The sequence below is a fragment of the Pan troglodytes genome, chromosome 6, assembly GCF_028858775.2.
Source record: "Pan troglodytes isolate AG18354 chromosome 6, NHGRI_mPanTro3-v2.0_pri, whole genome shotgun sequence".
Taxonomy (NCBI): Eukaryota; Metazoa; Chordata; class Mammalia; order Primates; family Hominidae; genus Pan; species Pan troglodytes.
In genome coordinates this window covers 102,504,784-102,525,569 of record NC_072404.2, presented here as the reverse complement: position 1 = coordinate 102,525,569, position 20,786 = coordinate 102,504,784, and the positions used below count along the sequence as shown (strand labels likewise).

At 39.7% G+C, this 20,786-nt stretch overlaps 1 protein-coding gene across 14 annotated transcripts; it reads left to right on the top strand.

The window, feature by feature from the left end:
- Positions 1-631: 631 nt before the first annotated feature.
- Positions 632-18,980, top strand: SAMD9L (sterile alpha motif domain containing 9 like). Of its 14 annotated transcripts, none has more exons than XM_063814737.1 (7): positions 632-854; positions 1,902-2,165; positions 3,015-3,146; positions 3,524-3,671; positions 4,218-4,325; positions 12,043-12,238; positions 13,058-18,980. In XM_063814737.1, exon 7 carries the CDS (start codon positions 13,078-13,080, stop codon positions 17,830-17,832), a length of 4,755 nt encoding a protein of 1,584 aa, XP_063670807.1. In that variant the 5' UTR covers positions 632-854; positions 1,902-2,165; positions 3,015-3,146; positions 3,524-3,671; positions 4,218-4,325; positions 12,043-12,238; positions 13,058-13,077; the 3' UTR covers positions 17,833-18,980. The 14 variants fall into 14 exon arrangements, with proteins under 14 accessions (XP_063670807.1, XP_063670806.1, XP_009451890.1 ...); XM_063814736.1 differs by having other exon boundaries at positions 12,040-12,238; XM_063814742.1 differs by having other exon boundaries at positions 657-854; positions 1,902-1,960.
- Positions 18,981-20,786: the final 1,806 nt, after the last annotated feature.

Sequence of the window (20,786 nt, the reverse complement as noted above, 5' to 3'; positions counted from 1 at the left end):
GGCAGCCCAGCAAGTCTCAGCCTCATTTTCGTAGCCCTCATTCAAAATGGAGTCACTCTGGTTCGAATGTCTCTGACATTATCAGGGTTGGTTTCTTCTGATGTCTCTCTCCTTGGCTTGTAGATGGCCATCTTTTCTTTGTGTCTTCACATGGTCTTCCGTCTGTATGTGTCTGTGTCCCAATCTCGTCTTCTTACAAGGACACAGTCAGATTCAATTACAGTCACTCTAATGACCTCATTTTAACTTAATTACCTCCTGAAAGACCTTATCTCCAAATACAGTTACATTTGGAGGGAGTGAGGATTAGGACTTTAACATATGAATGTTTGGGGGACACAATTCAACCAGTAACAGGAACTTAGATTGCACTGACATATTAATTTTCTCCCTGGTATTTCCATTCTCTTTGTCCTGTAGGTAGTTTTTTGGGTCACTGGGTTTTTTTGTTTGTTTGTTTGTTGTTTCCTTATTCCTTAACTCTTATAACTTAAAAATCTGCCTGGTAAACAGTTTCTAAGCAGTGGTTCAAATTTATTGATATTTTTGGTAATGTTATTGATTAAAAAACATTTCAGATCCTTCTAAACTCAAGAAAAAAGAATGTTCTAAAGCAAAACTGAAACTGTCTATACTTCAACTTCCTCCTGCTTCTCAACTGGCACTCTGACACACCCTCAGAAAGTCAGAGTACTGGGAGAACAGAAGACTTCACAATTTAATGCCTTAGTTTTTAAAAAAGGATCCTTACACTCATGTCTCCTAGCCATCAGAAGAGGAATGAGACAGCAAAAGTTCAAATGGCCTGTTTCAAGTTTCTGATATAAAACGATGACGTTTTCAGGAAAATCCTGGTAAGTAAACTGAATGATTAAACCTTTATTGGTTATGCTTTTGAGGTGACAGCTATTTTTTAAAACTTCAGCTGTACTTTTTATATAAATATATGTTTGTACATAAACGATTACTTATAAAAATACTAGAGTAATTAGAAAAATCAATGGATTAAATACATGTCAGTATATTTAACTGATAATAACTTTGTAAGTGCTCTTCTAAAAAGAAACATACCATTAAGTGTAATTAGGATAGTGGGAGGGTTTCTGATTGTGGCAGGCAGGCTTTGGAAAAGAGGATAGAGAAACGATGCAAACAGGGTCAGGAATTTAAGCACTGAAGATTCTAAAGGAACGTGTGATCTTGTGTAATTACACAAAATTCTGTCTTCATAACGTAAGATGTTATTAAAACTTTTACATTTTATCAAAGGTAATACTCTGCAGAGGCTAAATATTATTCTATTAAAGTATTTCATTCACATACATCTTATCCAGCAATCTGGTTGAAAACTAAGAAAAAAAATGCAAAGTGTTCTTCAGGAAAACGAAACTAACTTGCTTGTGTGGCTTCTGTCTGCCAGACTATGCGAGGAGGGTGTGGGTAGCTCTCCTGGGCTACAGCCAGATTCTGAAGTGTGTTTCCCCTACATCAGTTCTAAGAATCCTGCAGAGCAGAACACCTCCCTAGGGCATGGATATCAGCGGTGTTGCTGAGGGTCTCTCAAAGATGGGGTGGGCTTGTCCCTGAGAGTTTGCTGACTTGGAAATTCTTGCTGAACATCAAAGAGAGAAAACTGAAGTGTTGAGGATGCCAACCTGCAACTCCTTTGTCAATAACCAACGTTGCTAAAGATAAGATTTGTGTTCACAATAGTTTCAAAACAGGACACTGAGGGCCCCTAGAAAGCCAAGACTTAAGTCAAAGCAATCACAAAATTTGTCCACACTAATCATGGTCATTTTGATTGTTACTTAGTTCCAACAGCATACATCCAGATGCTCTTAAAATTGTACTGGCTAAAACAAAAGAAAAAATCTGGAGTCTGTTTTTTCCATCTTTAGCATTTCCAGAGAGAGACTGGCTGGTTAAATATCTGAAAGAGGACACTGGCTAAAAGAAGGTATTGCATCTCACCTGAGCAGATTGTGTCTGTGGAAAGTGTAAGCCCCTTGCCAGAAGAGCAGCTTCCCAGCAAAGGCAGAGGGTGAAAACAGCAAAGGTCTTAAGACACTGGGGACCTAGAGTCAAAAGGGACCTCCTCCAGGGAAAACGCTGTGTGAGAAATGGCCTCATTCGGTGACTGTGAGTGACACAGCAGAAAGTTGGTAAGGTGTATTCTGTAACTAGGGTATCTACAAAAACTGCAGGAGAAAATATATTCATTCGTTTTGCTTTCCTTTTGAAAAAAAAACTTCCTTTTCATTATTTGTGACCAGATGATAGAAGCTGGAGTTAGTTCTGGCCTAACGGGTAGCACAGTAAAGAGATTTCCCCAGATTTCTACCTGGAGTTCCAGCCAAGCGAAATAATTTCCCTAGGAAAATGAGGAAGTCCTTTGACCCACAGACATTGGTAGCTCAAGGCCTTTCAAATATTCATTACTTTTAACTACTCTAAGAAAATGTGTTACTCATTTAACAGATTTTTGTTAAGAAGCTATTATGTGCTAGGCAATGCCAGATAATGAACAAAATGTAAAGAAATTTGTCCTTATGGAGTGCATAGAATAATGGGTTGGACAGAAAATAAATAAATAGGTTAAAATATATAAAATATTTGCTGCTTGTAAGTCCTAAGTAGATAAAAAATGAAGCCAGAAGACGGATAGGAAATGTTGGGAGGTGGGATAAAGTTTTCAGTAGGCTGGCCAAACAGTGCCTTGCTGAGAAGGTGACATTTCACAAAAGATCTCAACAAAGTGAAAGAGTGAGCCCTGATGGTATCCAAGGACATTCCAGGAAGGGAAAACAAGTGTAGTGGCTGGAAACAGGGGCAGGTGCTTCCTTCAGGAAGCAACGAGGAGGTCAGGGGACTGGGCCAGATTTAGAGGGAAAAATAAAAGACCTAATATCAGAGGATTAGCAGGGTACCAGATTGTGTGAGGCCTTGTCAGATGGAAAGCCACAGACAGGGTTGGACACAACATTGATATAATGTTATTTACATTTTAACAGGGTCATTCTGGCTGCTTTTTTGAGAAGTCCCTGAAGAGATCAATAACAGCAAGAGGGAACCTGGCAAGGAAGCTATTCCTATAATCCAGGAAAGAGAAGAGGAAGGCTTGGACCAGCTGGTAGTGGTGTCAGGTAGTCAAATGCTGGGTATATTTTGAAGATACACCCCATAGGATTTGCTCTACATTGAATGTGGAATGCTGGAAGAGAGATAAAGTGTACCTGCCACATACTTTTTGAGGTTTATTTATTTTCTTAGAAGTAAGTACACAAAGAGATGCTACCTAGGAGAAGGGTATTCTTTTCACTATTCTTTCAAATTTTCTGTATGTTCGAACATTTTCATAGTAGAAAGTTAGGGGGGAAAATCTGTTTCATAAACATTTCCTCAGCAGCAGTCCAGTCTATTGCATTTTAATCGGTTGTGATATCATTGTTTTATGCAATACGTTCTCAACAAGTATATCCTCTGGCAAACTGAACAAGGACCAAGTCTGTTCTGCCTACAGCTCTGCTTCCTCATAGCTGCTTTCCAGAACGTGACTCTTGCAAATTATCAAGAAAGGGGAACTAATCTAAGGGATCCAGATCAAACAGCCTCATGAAGACTTATTTTATGTTTCTAATATAAAGATAGAAGTTTTCAGAAAAGCCCTGGTAAGTTTCTAATCATTAAAGTCTTGTTTAATCAACTCTCTTTAAAAGCTATCTTTAAAAACTAATTATAAAAAGTAAAACAGAACTTTGAAAATGAACATACTTGCAAGTGTGCATAAGCTATTTCTTATGAAACCATTTTAAAAGGAATGAGAAATATCACTATTTTTATATGAGAATCAATAGATGTAACTTGTGCTGATTGCAGAATTTTTAAAAAAGAAACTTTCCAGCAAGCATGGCGATGGTGCAGCATATTTCCAGAGGTGGAAAGCTCTGGGGGTGAGGCTAAAATACCTGGGTAAAACGTAGACCAGGAGATCAGGAATCCAAGCATACAAAACCGTGTAGAAAATTGTAGCCATGTGCAGCTATGCCATACTCTGTCCTATAAGTTACATTTAATTAAAGAATAAAATCCTCCAAGGTTTAGCCACCATTTTATGTAAGACTTTTATGCACAACTAGCTTGTATAGAGACTATGGGAAGAAATACATAATTTGAACTTGCACTTCAAGAAAATAAAACTAACTTTTGCTTTGCAGTTTCAGCTACACAGAGGATCAGAGCAGGGGTGGGCCTGCTGGGCTGCAGCTGGGATTCTGAGCATCCTTTCCTGGAGGCACGGAAAGTGAGTGAGTGAGCCCAGTGAGGTGAGTGAGCCCAGTGAGGCCCAGCCTCCTAAACATGAGGGTGAGCACCAGAGCTTGCCAAGGGCAGGCCAGTTTGATCCTTCCTCCTTAGTCCCTAAAGAGAGAAAAATAATAGTCCTTAGGCAGTAGATCCTAAAATTTATTATCTGTAGGAGATCCATTCCAGGACCTGCGCAGATACCAAAACCTGTACATGCTCAAATCCCTAATGTGAAATGGCAAGGTATTTGCATATAACCTATACACATCCTCCCGTGTACTTTGAGTCATCTCTAGATTAGTTATAATGCCTAATACAATGTAATATTATATAGTTGTTATACCGTATTTATTGTTTAGGGAATAGTGACAATGAAAACAAGTCTGTACATTTTCAGTACAGATGCAATTTTTTTTTCAAATATTTTCAATCTGTGGTTGATTGAACCCACAGATGTGGTACCCACTGATAGGGAGGGCCCGGTGTACAAATAAAGAGAACTCTGTGTTTCAAAATTATCCCAGAACAGAATAGAGTTAAGGTGAAGGTCTTCTGCCCAGCTCCAACCAGAGCAGCTACACCTTTATCCATGTTAGATACAGCGGTTTCAGGTGCATTTATTTGAAGAAGCAGAACAAAAACAAGCAATAGCTAAGACAACACTAGTTCTGGTCCAATTTTCCTATATTATAAGTGGGAAAACAGGCTCACTGAGAGGAGACATAATTTAATCGTGACATCATTTTTCTGATCACAACTCCTCCACCTTTATACACACTGTGTAGCTTCTCGCTAAACATGAAAGCCCTCATGTTTAAAATTATGCCTGCAGTCTAGGGTGTAAGGCTTAAGTCACAGAAAGAGCCAAAGGGTTATGTCAAAGCATTATTAAAGACTTTCGCCCAAATCATCGTCACCTGAATTAAATAACAGCTCCAACTACCTATGGATTATAGATCATATAAGATGCTTATAATTGACAGAGGGCAAAATTCACATGAATGTAATATTGAATACATAATAGCTTCAAGTTGTTAAATATATTCTCAGCTACCAACATAGGGGTGGGAAATGGTGGAATTCTGGCTGAGAAATATTTTTATGTTATACGTTATCATACTAACACATGATGTAGTAACAGAAGAAAAGTGAAGAAGCAGGTCGGTAGGTAGATGTGGTTTCAGGAGTTTGGAGAAGCTCTCTTTGGATTCCTTCAATTCTGCTGGTTTAAACAGGAAGCAAGGTGACCGTGGTGAGGAGGTGTTGTAGGTTTGATGAGAGAGGAGAAACGATGAAATGATCATTTAGGAGAATAAAAGAGTGATTAACGCAGAGAAATAGAGCATGGTAGCTGAGAGCATTAAGGTGGGACCAGTTATGGTATGGAGGGCCACTGTCCAGCCATGTTCCAGTCAGGGTGTGAAGGGCCATTGTCCAGTATACTCCAGTCAGGGTGTGGAGGGCCATTGTCCAGCCATGTTCCAGTCAGGGTGTGGAGTCTTTATCTTTGAACCATTGGGAAACCTCTAAGACAAGGTAAAGATAAAAAGACTCCAGGCTTGAGGAGCACAGATGCCAGTCACCCTATTTGAGAAGGGTGTTTCTATCTCCATGGTAGTTCCTGACAGAAGTCAATCAATAAAGAAGAAAGTGAGGGAAAGCTGTCATGCTGTCAGGTAACACAAAGACACAAAGACAATCCCTCTGCTATCCCCCATGCAACCACCCGGCAAACACAGTGTCTCTGGGCATGTAATGGTTGCTAAGCAGGAAATTCCTAAAACGCTGCTTCTTGTAGAGTGCTGGGGTCTATAAGAATTGCTGTAGCCACAGAAGAGAAAAATCTAGAGTTCTTCCTTACAGTATTTGGGGTGACCCAAAGAAAGGATGGGTAGCTTGAATTACTGAGAGAGGACACTGGCTAGGAGAAGATACTGCCTCACACCTAAACAGAGCCACTCTATGGTGACAGTAAGAGCATCTCCAGAGGAGGGTTTGTTGCCTAAAGCAGCAACAGCAGTTAAAACAGTGGAGGGTGACCCTGAAGCCCTGGGGTTCTGGCTTACTGAGGACCTAGGGTAGAAAGAGATCTCCTCCAGGGAAAACCCTATCTGAGAAAAATGCTCACTCAGGGACTGTGAGACACCAAAACCTGAGGAGAAGTGTTAGAAAACTGGAGCTTACAATAGGACGTCAAGTCTCTGTAATTTGCCTGTTAGATGAAGAATAAAATGTTTACTGCCTTTTCTTTCTGAAAAGTAAACTCTTTTCTTACTAATTATGACCGGCTAATCCAGATGCTGGAGTTGGTTTTGGTCTCATCGATGACAACATGAAGATATTTCGCAAATACAATTCAATTGTTTCACTAATCTAAAAATGTTAATTTCCTCATTCAACAAATATTTATTGAGTGCTTATTTTATGTCAGGCCCTGGTGATTCATGCATGAATGACAGGCAAAAATGCCTGTTCTCATGGAGGTTATATTCCAGTTGCTGACACAGAATGAGAAATATAATTAAGTGAAATGTATAGTACATAAATCTAAAGTGAAAACTTGAAGCAGGGAAGAGCAATGGAAAGTGCTGGAGGAAGGACTGAAATTTTAAGAAAGATGAGCAAGAAAGGCCTTATTGAATTTGAGTAAAGAGCTAAAAAGGTGAGGGTGTGAGCTGTGTTGGCATCTGGAGGAAGAGCATTCCAAGCAGAGGGAACAGGTAGTGCAAAGGCCTCGTGTAGCTGCATGGCTGGCATGTTTGAGGAACAGTAAGACAACTGGGCAGCTGGAAGGAAGTGAGCAGAAGTAATGAGGTCAAAAAGACAGTGGGGTGGACATATCATGTCAGACCTTATTTAAGGACTTTGCCTTTTACTCCATGCGAGATGAGAAGTCAGATAAAAGTTTTGAGCAGAGGACACTGACTAAGAGTCAGTGACATGATCACACTTACACTTTTGAACAGGACCAGGTTGGCTGTTGTGTTGAAAATAGAGTGAATGTCATGGTGGTGGGGCAAAGCCAGAGTCAGAGAGACTAGGTAACAAAAATAATCCAGGAAAGAGATGATGGCCTAGAACAGGGTGGTAGCAGTAGGGATAGTGGGAAAGGGTGGAATTATGGATATACTGTGAAGATGTGATTGAAAGTATTTGCTAATACAATGAGTGAAAAAAAAAGCAGTAAAAAATGCTGCCAAGGTTTTTGCCTTGAACAATTGACAAGTTCCATTAACTGATAAGACTGTAGGAGGAGCAAGTTTGGAGTGGGAGGGGCATATATCAGGAGATCAATTTTGGCGATGTTCATTTTAGGACTGTCATATATCTAGGTGAACATAGAGAAGGCAGATATATGGACATCATGGCAGAAGCCAGGGCCGATCATGTTAATTTGGAAGTCACAGGCATACAGATTGCGTTTAAATGCAAGATAGATGAGATTCACAGGGAGAAACTCTAGATAAAACTCTAGATAGAAAAGAGGCTAGGTCTGAGAGGCACGTCAACATTTAGAGGTGGAGAGTTAAGGAAGAACCAGCAGAGGAAACTGAGAAGGACTAGCCAGAAAAGGAGGAGGAAAAATCAGGGAAGGTAGTGTCCCAAAAGCCTGCAAGGGGAGTGATCCAAGGAAAAGAGAGCAATCACTTGTTTCAAGTGCTGCTGCTCTGTCAAGAACTGTCTGTAGCAATACCAAGTGCAATTTTAGTGGAGGACTGAGGCCAAAGCCTGATTGGAGTGCCTTCTAAAGTGAGTGGAAGAAGAGAAACAGGAAACGGAAAGTGTAGACAGATCTACTGTAAAGAAAAGCACAAATGTGGGGAAGAGTAGTTTCCAAAGAGTCTTGCTTAACATGAAAAAAATAAACATGCTTGATTGCTGAAGGAGATCTAGTAGATGAGGAAAGACTGAAGAAGCCAAATAGAGTGGGGACACTTTCTGGAGCAACTTCCTGAATAGGTGAGAGGGATGCAAGGGCTACTGCAAGTGGAGAGGTTGACCTCACTAGGCATGTGGGCAGAACATGCAGAGAACAGAAACTAACATATCATGTAGTAACAGAAGAAAAGTGAAGATGCACGTTGATGGGTAGATGTGGTTTCAGGAGTTTGGAGAAGCTCTCTTTGGATTCCTTCAATTCTGCCAGTTTAAATGGGAAACAAGGTGACCGTGGTGAGGAGGTGTTGTAAGTTTGATGAGAGAGGAGAGACAGTGAAATGATTGTTTAGGAGAATAAGAGAGTGACTACTGCAAGTGAAGAGGTTGACTAAAGCAGAGAAATAAAGCATGGTAGCTGACGGCATTAAGGTGAGACCAGTCATGGTATGGAGGGCCATTGTCCAGCCATGTTCCAGTCAGGGTGTGGAGGGCCATTGTCCAGCATTCTCCAGTCAGGGTGTGGAGGGCCATTGTCCAGCATGCTCCAGTTAGGGTGTGGAGGGTCATTGTCCAGCCATGTTCCAGTCAGGGTGTGGAGGGCCATTGTCCAGCATGCTCCAGTCAGAGTATGAAGGGCCATTGTTCAGCATGCTCCAGTCAGTGTGGAGGCCCATTGTCCAACCATGTTCCAGTCAGGGTGTGGAGGGCCATTGTCCAGCATGCTCCAGTCAGGGTGCAGAGGGCCATTGTCCAGCCATGTTCCAGTCAGGGTATGGAGGGCCATTCTCCAGCCATGCTCTGACAAGCTGTTGGGGACTGAGTGGGGACTGAGTGGGGACTGAGTGGTGGATGTAACTAGCATTGTAGTTTAACTATAGGAGTGTACCAGAGAGGAGAAAAATAAGTCATGATAATGAATAATCAAAGAAATATTAAGTCAGTAAAAGAGGAAAAGTGAAATATGAATGGAGTGAGGAAAAGTGAGACAGTAGTAGAATCAATAGATCGAAGGTGTTGGTGGTAAAGAAATACTTACTAGTGTTTGAGCACTAAAGGCAGTGGGCCTGAGGGGCAGGAGATGGTGGGGACAGGGAAGTGTTTGAAACAGAGAGGACGGAGGGCTTGTAGTTCTCAGTAACCGTATTTGTTGGCTAGAGCTGCCATAACAAAGTAGCACAGAGTCACTTCAACAACAGAAATGTATTATCTCAGAACCCTTGCAACTAGAAGTCCAAGATCGAGCTATTGGCAGGGAGGGTTCCTTCTGAGGGCTGCAAGGGAGAATTTCTTCCATGCCTCTCACAGTAGCATGCTGGCAATCTTTGGTGATTCTTGGCTTGTAGAAACATCACACTAACCTCTGCCTTCGTCTTCACATACTGTTCTCCCGGTGTGTAAGCAAGCCTCTGTGCCCAAGTTTCCCCTTTTCGCAAAAACCTCAGTCATATTGGATTAGGGTCCACTATAACTTCATGTCAACTAATTACATCTACAACAATCCTGTCTCCAAATAAAGTCACATTCTAAGGTGCTGGAGGTTAGGACTTCAGCGCCTGAACTTTGGCGTGATATAATTCAATCCATAATAGTAATGATAAGGTCAAGTATATGACCGTGGGAATAGAGGTGGGTTGATGTCAAGATAAAAGTCGATCGGGTGAGAGGCCATTGTATTGGAAGGATCAATGACATATCTATTGAGCCACCAATAATTATGACAGAAATGGTATCTGAGGACACAAGTGTCCTCTTCCCTTCAGCTTCCTACATTTTAATACAAAATGTATTTAATACAAAATGTATTAAAATGTCTAAAAACTGTATAAAATATATAAAAAGTAAGTATTCAGCAAATTTTCAAAGTATGAAATACCTTAAGACTAAGATTTAAAATACTATGGTAGTTATCTCTAATGACTTCAAAAAAGTTTTCATTAAGGATATGTTTATTAATAACTGCTTATACTATTGGTTTTATATAATGCTTGTGAAAAGGTGAGGCAGGGCCCCTCTGTCGGTCTTACCTGAGATGACACTTAGGGCCTCGGCAGGGGAGATGGGAAGATCAGGGGTGAGCCTACCGGGCTCCCAAGCTCCATCTGCCCTGGAGTACTCTATAGCAGGCCCAGTGCCCTGGCTCTGGGTGCAAGAGTAGGAGCTGCCCACTGCTGGAACAGCGCTATGTCATACCCCTTAGACCCACTAAAGGGGCCTTTGGCAGGTCCACCAAGTAGACTATTTCTTATTCCCTAACTCTGTCCCCCAGGCTTTCTCCCTCAATTGCCTCCCACGTGACTCCAGCAGTTCCCTTAACTTCACCTGCCCAATGTTCCCACTCTCTTCTTCCTCATATATCCTAGGCCTAGACTCCTTCTTGTGTCTGACTTCGTCAGTATAAACTTTTTTGAGTGTGTGTGTGTGTGTGTGTGTGTGTGTGACTTATTTCATTTTTTTATCTTCTCCAATGGACAATAAATGTCATGAACGAGCTTCACATCTGTTTTGATTATCACTGTTTTTCCTGAGCATGATGCCTGGTACATAATTGGTGCTCATTAAATATGTATAGAATGAATGAACAGATGACACTATTTAAGATAAATAACACATCGCTAGTTACAATATATGGGCTAATTTTTGTGGGACCCCCTAAGACCCACAAGTGACTTCTGTCTACGCTACAGATGAACTGAATTGATCATCTAAAATACGTTTATAGCGTTCATTGTGCCAGTTGCTCATGGTTCTGCTAATTGGCCCAGGACTAGTTGTGATCTGCAGACTGAAGCCAGAGTAAGTAAGAGAATTCGAGGCACTAAGACAACCAGGAACAGTTTTACCAAGGCAAGTGTAAGCTGCTAGGCTCAGTGGTTGCATGCCTATAGATGGGGTAAATCATCCTGGTGCAAATATGGTATTCACATCATAAATGTGTAGTGCAAGTTTCCTCTGTGGCCAATCACAGGGCTGCAAGCTGAAGCCCCAGTTTAGCTTATTCTCCATACATAACTTCAAGGGGACTTTCTGGTGAACTTTTCCAAGAAGCTCCAAGCACAGATGGTTCAAATTTGCAGTTTGGCTAGACTTTGTGACTGGCTGTACATTAAATTAAAAAAAAAAAAAACTTAGGTTCCTTAAACCTAAGGAACCTAAAAATTACAAATCATTTAAAACAGCAGTCCCCAACCTTTTTGGAACCAGGGACCGGCTTCATGGGAGACAATTTTTCCACAGGGTAGTGGGGGATGGTTTTGAGTTTATTCAAGGGCATTACATTTTGTGTGCACTTTATTTCTATTATTATTACATTGTAAAATATAATGAAATTATTATACAACTCACCATAATGTAGACTCAGTGGGAGCCCTGAGCTTGTTTTCCTGCAACTAGATGGTCCCATTTGGGGTGATGGGACAGAGTGACTGATCATCAGGCATTAGATTCTCATAAGGAGTGTGCAGCCTGGATCCCTCATATGCACAGTTCACAACAAGGTTTTCACTCCTATGAGAAACTAATGCCGCCACTGATCTGATGGGATGTGGAGCTCAGGCAGTAATGCAAGATATGGTGAGAGGCTGTAAATACAGATGAAGCTTTGCCAGCTCACCCACCAGCCAGTCACTTCTTGCTGTGCAGCCCAGTTTCTAACAGGCTAGAGACTGGTACTGGTCCAGGTCCCCAGATTTGGGGACCCCTAGTTTAAAATGCTTGTATTTTCTCTTTTTATAGTTTAGTCTAGTGTTTTTGTTTCATTTGATCCTTAATGTTTTTTTGTCTGTCCTTAAAATATTCTTTCTGATTTTCTGTTTACTTAAACCAATTAATTGATTTATCTTTTAAATTCTGATTCAGTAGGTCTAAGTGGGGGCCTGAGAATTTACATTTCTAGCCAGCTTCTAAGTGATGCTGATGCTGCTGGTTTGGAGACCACACCTTGAGAACCACTGCTGTTGGTCCTGTCTGCACAATAGATGCACCAAGGCAAATGTTTAGAAGTACTAATGCCTGAAAACCCCACCCTCACTCCCTCAACCAACTAATGCAGTCGCAGGTGTGGAATGCCAAGTAATTCTAATGTTTAACCAAGGTTAAGAACCCCTGTTCTAGGAGTCCAAAATAGGCAGCTCTTGCCATTCATCAAAGTACATAGTTGTAGGATCTTCATTAGCCTCATGTCAATAATTTAGGTGAAAATGGCTCTAACAAAATTAAAAACTCATACTATTTTTCCTATCTAGTTTCAGGGAGCCCAGCTTGAATTATAGCTAGTCTCTTTTGGTACCTTCTGAGAACACAAGAATTAGCCAATCAAATCAATTATCCTGACATTTTGCTACCACATTCCCCCAAACCCTAGCCTTGTGGCCTAACAGCTTGAGTTCCAAAAGAAAACAGATTATTTAACCAACTGCTCTGTTACTATGTAACAAAGATAGCCAGCTGTGGATTCCTATTCCTCAACCCACTTCTACCTATCCAGTTTCATTATTTTAAAGTTTATTTGCAATATTCCTATATGCTATGGAAACCAATTTCTATGTTACTTAAGATTCTGCTTTTAAGTCACAAAACCCCAACTTTCACCAAGTTAAGCTAAAAGGGAGAATTATTATAAGGCTAAAAGGTGTGTCACCAGTTAGCAGCTATAGCTTATTTCATAATTACAATTAGAGTCACCTAAGAAACAAGGGTATGAATTAGGATGGTAAAATAGCTAAAGTAAGTATCAAGCAGTTTTAAGAGTCAGCCTTGAGCAATATTATACATATATATATATGTATCTTCTGTATGATAATGTATACATAATTGTCTATGTGATTTTAAAAATAAAGTATAATTCTAAAATACCTATTATATTGCTTTTTGTCAGGAAGAAGTTGAAGCTTTGATATGAGTAAACAAGTATCTCTACCTGAAATGATTAAAGACTGGACGAAAGAGCATGTGAAAAAATGGGTAACTGAAGACCTTAAGATTAATGAGCAATATGGGCAAATTCTGCTCAGTGGAGAAGTAACAGGATTAGTCCTGCAGGAATTAACTGAGAAGGACCTTATAGAAATGGGGCTACCATGGGGTCCAGCACTTTTGATAAAACGTTCATACAACAAATTGAATAGTAAATCCCCTGAAAGTGACAATCATGATCCGGGACAATTAGATAATTCAAAACCATCCAAAACAGAACACCAAAAAAATCCAAAACACACCAAAAAGGAAGAAGAAAATTCAATGTCATCTAATATTGATTATGATCCCAGAGAGATCAGAGATATCAAACAAGAAGAATCAATTCTTATGAAAGAAAATGTGTTAGATGAAGTAGCAAATGCTAAAGACAAGAAAAAGGGTAAGCTAAAACCTGAACAATTGACTTGTATGCCATATCCTTTTGATCAGTTCCATGACAGCCATCGCTACATAGAACATTATACTCTACAACCTGAAACAGGAGCACTCAATCTCATTGATCCAATACATGAGTTCAAAGCTCTCACAAACACAGAAACAGCCACGGAAGTGGACATTAAGATGAAATTCAGCAATGAAGTCTTCCGATTTGCATCAGCTTGTATGAATTCACGCACCAATGGCACCATCCATTTTGGAGTCAAGGACAAACCCCATGGAGAAATTGTTGGTGTGAAAATCACCAGTAAGGCTGCCTTCATTGACCACTTCAATGTAATGATCAAAAAGTATTTTGAAGAAAGTGAGATCAATGAAGCCAAGAAGTGTATTCGGGAGCCAAGGTTTGTGGAAGTCCTTCTGCAGAACAATACACCATCTGACAGATTTGTCATTGAAGTTGATACTATTCCAAAACACTCTATATGTAATGATAAGTATTTCTACATTCAGATGCAAATTTGTAAAGATAAAATATGGAAACAAAACCAAAATCTTTCACTGTTTGTAAGAGAAGGGGCTAGCTCTAGGGATATCCTGGCCAATTCCAAGCAACGGGATGTAGATTTCAAGGCATTTTTACAAAATTTAAAGTCACTGGTAGCATCTAGAAAAGAGGCTGAAGAAGAGTATGGAATGAAGGCAATGAAGAAGGAGAGTGAAGGACTAAAGCTGGTTAAACTTCTCATAGGAAACCGAGACTCACTGGATAATTCATACTATGACTGGTACATTCTTGTAACAAATAAATGCCATCCAAACCAAATAAAGCACTTAGATTTTTTAAAAGAAATGAAATGGTTTGCTGTGTTGGAGTTTGATCCTGAATCTATGATCAATGGAGTGGTCAAAGCTTACAAAGAAAGTCGGGTGGCAAACCTTCACTTTCCAAATCAATATGAAGACAAGACAACTAACATGAGGGAGAAGATTTCTACTCTTAATCTTTACCAACAGCCCAGCTGGATTTTCTGCAATGGCAGATCAGACCTGAAAAGCGAGACATATAAACCTCTAGAACCACATTTATGGCAGAGAGAAAGAGCTTCAGAAGTCAGGAAACTAATTTTATTTCTCACAGATGAAAATATAATGACAAGAGGAAAATTTTTGGTAGTGTTTCTATTACTCTCTTCAGTGGAAAGCCCAGGAGATCCACTCATTGAAACTTTCTGGGCTTTCTATCAAGCTCTCAAAGGAATGGAAAATATGTTGTGTATCTCTGTAAACTCACATATTTATCAACGATGGAAAGATCTACTACAAACAAGAATGAAGATGGAAGATGAACTAACAAACCACAGTATTTCCACTTTAAATATAGAACTGGTAAACAGCACTATCCTTAAACTAAAATCGGTGACTCGGTCATCAAGAAGGTTTTTGCCCGCCCGTGGATCTTCTTCAGTTATCCTAGAGAAAAAGAAAGAGGATGTCTTGACTGCACTGGAAATCCTCTGTGAAAATGAGTGTACAGAGACAGACATCGAGAAAGACAAATCTAAATTCCTGGAGTTTAAGAAATCAAAGGAAGAACACTTTTATCGAGGTGGCAAAGTATCCTGGTGGAACTTCTATTTTTCTTCTGAAAACTATTCTTCAGATTTTGTTAAAAGGGACAGTTATGAAAAGCTTAAAGATTTAATACACTGCTGGGCAGAGTCTCCTAAACCAATATTTGCAAAAATCATCAATCTTTATCATCATCCAGGCTGTGGGGGTACCACACTGGCTATGCATGTTCTCTGGGACTTAAAGAAAAACTTCAGATGTGCTGTGTTAAAAAACAAGACAACTGATTTTGCAGAAATTGCAGAGCAAGTGATCAATCTGGTCACCTATAGGGCAAAGAGCCATCAGGATTACATTCCTGTGCTTCTCCTCGTGGATGATTTTGAAGAACAAGAAAATGTCTACTTTCTACAAAATGCCATCCATTCCGTTTTAGCAGAAAAGGATTTGCGATATGAAAAAACATTGGTAATTATCTTAAACTGCATGAGATCCCGGAATCCAGATGAAAGTGCAAAATTGGCAGACAGTATTGCACTAAATTACCAACTTTCTTCCAAGGAACAAAGAGCTTTTGGTGCCAAACTGAAGGAAATTGAAAAGCAGCACAAGAACTGTGAAAACTTTTATTCCTTCATGATCATGAAAAGCAATTTTGATGAAACATATATAGAAAATGTAGTCAGGAATATCCTAAAAGGACAGGATGTTGACAGCAAGGAAGCACAACTCATTTCCTTCCTGGCTTTACTCAGCTCTTATGTTACTGATTCTACAATTTCAGTTTCACAGTGTGAAATATTTTTGGGAATCATATACACTAGTACACCCTGGGAACCTGAAAGCTTAGAAGACAAGATGGGAACTTATTCTACACTTCTAATAAAAACAGAAGTTGCAGAATATGGGAGATACACAGGTGTGCGTATCATTCACCCTCTGATTGCCCTGTACTGTCTAAAAGAACTGGAAAGAAGCTATCACTTGGATAAATGTCAAATTGCATTGAATATATTAGAAGAGAATTTATTCTATGATTCTGGAATAGGAAGAGACAAATTTCAACATGATGTTCAAACTCTTCTGCTTACAAGACAGCGCAAGGAGTATGGAGATGAAACAGACACTCTGTTTTCCCCATTAATGGAAGCTTTACAGAATAAAGACATTGAAAAGGTCTTGAGTGCAGGAAGTAGACGATTCCCACAAAATGCATTCATTTGTCAAGCCTTAGCAAGACATTTCTACATTAAAGAGAAGGACTTTAACACAGCTCTGGACTGGGCACGTCAGGCCAAAATGAAAGCACCTAAAAATTCCTATATTTCAGATACACTTGGTCAAGTCTACAAAAGTGAAATCAAATGGTGGTTGGATGGGAACAAAAACTGTAGGAGCATTACTGTTAATGACCTAACACATCTCCTAGAAGCTGCGGAAAAAGCCTCAAGAGCTTTCAAAGAATCCCAAAGGCAAACTGATAGTAAAAACTATGAAACCGAGAACTGGTCACCACAGAAGTCCCAGAGACGATATGACATGTATAACACAGCTTGTTTCTTGGGTGAAATAGAAGTTGGTCTTTACACTATCCAGATTCTTCAGCTCACTCCCTTTTTCCACAAAGAAAATGAATTATCCAAAAAACATATGGTGCAATTTTTATCAGGAAAGTGGACCATTCCTCCTGATCCCAGAAATGAATGTTATTTGGCTCTTAGCAAGTTCACATCCCACCTAAAAAATTTACAGTCAGATCTGAAAAGGTGCTTTGACTTTTTTATTGATTATATGGTTCTTCTGAAAATGAGGTATACCCAAAAAGAAATTGCGGAAATCATGTTAAGCAAGAAAGTCAGTCGTTGTTTCAGGAAATACACAGAACTTTTCTGTCATTTGGATCCATGTCTATTACAAAGTAAAGAGAGTCACTTACTCCAGGAGGAGAATTGCAGGAAAAAGCTAGAAGCTCTGAGAGCAGATAGGTTTGCTGGACTCTTGGAATATCTTAATCCAAACTACAAAGATGCTACCACCATGGAAAGTATAGTGAATGAATATGCCTTCCTACTGCAGCAAAACTCAAAAAAGCCCATGACAAATGAGAAACAAAATTCCATTTTGGCCAACATTATTCTGAGTTGTCTAAAGCCCAACTCCAAGTTAATTCAACCACTTACCACGCTAAAAAAACAACTCCGAGAGGTCTTGCAATTTGTAGGACTAAGTCATCAATATCCAGGTCCTTATTTCTTGGCCTGCCTCCTGTTCTGGCCAGAAAATCAAGAGCTAGATCAAGATTCCAAACTAATAGAAAAGTATGTTTCATCCTTAAATAGATCCTTCAGGGGACAGTACAAGCGCATGTGCAGGTCCAAGCAGGCAAGCACACTTTTCTATCTGGGCAAAAGGAAGGGTCTAAACAGCATTGTTCACAAGGCCGAAATAGAGCAGTACTTTGATAAAGCACAAAATACAAATTCCCTCTGGCACAGTGGGGATGTGTGGAAAAAAAATGAAGTCAAAGACCTCCTGCGTCGTCTAACTGGTCAGGCTGAAGGCAAGCTAATCTCTATAGAATATGGAACAGAGGAAAAAATAAAAATACCAGTAATATCTGTTTATTCAGGTCCACTCAGAAGTGGTAGGAACATAGAAAGAGTGTCTTTCTACCTAGGATTTTCCATTGAAGGCCCTCTGGCATATGATATAGAAGTAATTTAAGACAATACATCACCTGTAGTTCAAATATGTTTATTTATATCTTTATGATTTTATTCTCTCTCTCTATTCTCATGGCACTTTCATAACATTATGGCTAACCTCTAATTACAGATTTTGCTTTTGCCTCCCTGAATGAATTACAAGCCTTTTTAAGATATGAAATATGCCTACCCGCAGAGCTTGGCACAAAGTGGAGTCAATCTTTTAATGTTTTAAATATGCATTTTCAGACTCAAATAATTAAGAAGTTTCATTGATATCCACTGGTCACATCATAACTGTTTATAGGGCAATAAAATCTGTGTTAAACTCAATTGCTTTTATAAGTTTTCTAAATTATTTCTTCACTGTGACAGCAAAGATTTAAATAAGATGAATGTAAAAGAGAAAGCTTATTGGACTCAAACCCACAGATCCACACCAGAGTTCTATTTACCTCATCTTGGTATCAATAAAAACTTATGTGGAAGGTAAATATATTGTTCCCCATCCTCCACATAACACTCTCCCCAACACACACACACACACACACACACACACACTCCTTGTACCCCTTGCCCTTCTCCCAGCTCATTGCTCCAGGAGAGAGAAGAGTTCAAAAAATAAAGTAATCATAAACTTGAACTCTCTCCATTCTCTTGTTCCCATCTACAGGTGAATCTCTTCCTTTAAGCCATTTTTGTCTCCTGTGAATACAGCCTTATCTCCACCTGTTTCTTAGATCCCATCTCCCCTGGCTTATTTTTTCCATTCATTACCCTCTTTGTTCCCTTTACTTCTCAACCTGTGCTATATACATGCTGTTCTCTCTGTTGAGATTGCCTTATTTCCATCTAACATTCTCTCTCCTGCTATTCTGATTTGTCATTCACAACTGAGTTCAAGAGTCACCTTCACCAGGAAGTCTTCATTGACCACCATCATTCCTGCCTGATTAGAGGGCTTCCTCATGGTAATATGTGTCCTCAAGTTTTCAGTGTCAAGGAATGCCATCCCAGAAGCTCATTCTCAGACGCACAACAGCCAGAACAGTCTCAAGCAGCATTCTAGAGCTTGGAATTTAAGAACTATGCATTGCGTATAAAGTGAAACATAGGCTAATATAGATTAAATTGAATATTGAATAAAAATATGTTTATTTATCCACATCTTTGTATCTCTTTGTAATGTAACTTAGATATTCTAGACTCCAAACCCAATTCTTCTTGTCATCAAGAAGTCTATGCTCTATCAGGGTTCTTCTGGCCTATATTTCTATGAATCTGGGCAACGCTCACATGGTCCAGAACATGTCCCTCTTTCTGAAAGCTGTGTCTGCTGCTGACCCTGCTCCAAACAGTTGCCTCCCTCTTCTGCAGTCCACCAGTCCATACAGTAACAGGATCTCCCAAGTGGCTATACTCCCCAAGTTGTTCATAGGCCTGGGGACATAGGCCTGATCCTATTTCTTTTAAACTCCCCTACTGGACTATAACATTTAGTAAGACATAACTAAAGGCTTGATGTAGAGAAAAAAGTTATAATGAAAGGAGGAAAAACTACTAAATATTCCTGCTAACCATAACTATCTTTAGAGTTAATAATTCTGACCCCACCACCAGGTATCTTAGAGAGCTTCCTTCTCCTTAGCCCCCATTTCAACAGCCATGCTATAAAGTGATCTTTTCTCATTCTTCTGAATGCAACAACCCCTAAACGTGAATGCTTGACTTAGAGAGTAGGATGCAAACCCTTTGATGCCCCCAGAAATAATTACATTCTTCCTGAAAAGAAATATAGTGTAATATGCAAAATGTCACCCCACCCTTAATGAGGAGAAGGTCTTACATTACTCTGCAGAGAAGTTTATGAACCTCAAAAATCTGAGACAGGTCTCAGTTAATTTAGAAAGTTTATTTTGCCAAGGTTGAGGATGTACATCTGTGACACAGCCTCAGAAGGTCCTGATAACATGTTCCCAAGGTGCACAGCTTGGTTTTATATATTTTAGGGAGACATGAGACATCAATCAATATATGTAAGATGTACATTGGTTCCGTCCAGAAAGGAGGGACAACTCAAGAAGGGAGGGAGCTTCCAGGTCACAGGTAGGTGAGAGAAAAACAGTTGCATTCTTTTCAGTTTCTGATTAACCTTTCCAAAGAAGGCAATCAGATATGCATTTTCCTCAGTGAGCAGAGGGATGACTTTGAATAGAATGGGAAGCAGGTTTGCCCTAAGCAGTTCCCAGCTTGACTTTTCCCTTTAGGTTAGTGATTTTGGGGGGCCCAAGATTTTCAAGATTTACTTTCCTTTCACATTTCCCCCCTTATCTTTTTTAAAATCTTTGGAGAAAGCATTTTAGAAGAAAATGAGTCTCTGGTCTCAGGATTCATCTGGCCTCTCATGGCTAAAATGGTTCATTCCTAGACAGTTAGGTCCCAAGTTATTAGGAAAGCTTATTTTTAGCAAGTTGAGAAGTCTCATGTCCTATGCAGAGAAAACAGGGGGAGAGAGAAAAACTACAAGATATAAAAGAACGATCCTGGTAAATCGATATAGGTCACATTACTCTGAAGCCCATATATCAGTAGGCAGGTTTGAAAGTGGCTTATGTATGTAAATAGGCTGCTGTTATTTCCTTTTGAAGTTTAAGTTATCTAGCATCAGGTCACAGGGCTTTACAAAAGCACAACTTAGTTTTCAGTGACTCCAAATGAGGAAGAATGGGGGGAAAAAGAAGGGAAAAAAATGAAAACATTATTTTGAAAACTTGTACCCAGGAAACATTAGAATTCAGCCCAAACTGTAGAAAATAACAAAAATTGAAAAATATTAGGCAAGACTAGAATCCAACAACAGGTGTACCATAGTTTTTGAAACATAATTTTTCTCTCTCCAGTTTCCCATTTTTACTAAAGACACATCATGGTAGGACCGATATGCTTTGTTGCACTTAGCCAGATTATTTTTAT

Bases quoted from the DNA above. Each gene is read 5' to 3' on its own strand.
- SAMD9L (XM_009453615.5), top strand. From the start codon at position 13,078: ATGAGTAAACAAGTATCTCTACCTGAAATGATTAAAGACTGGACGAAA.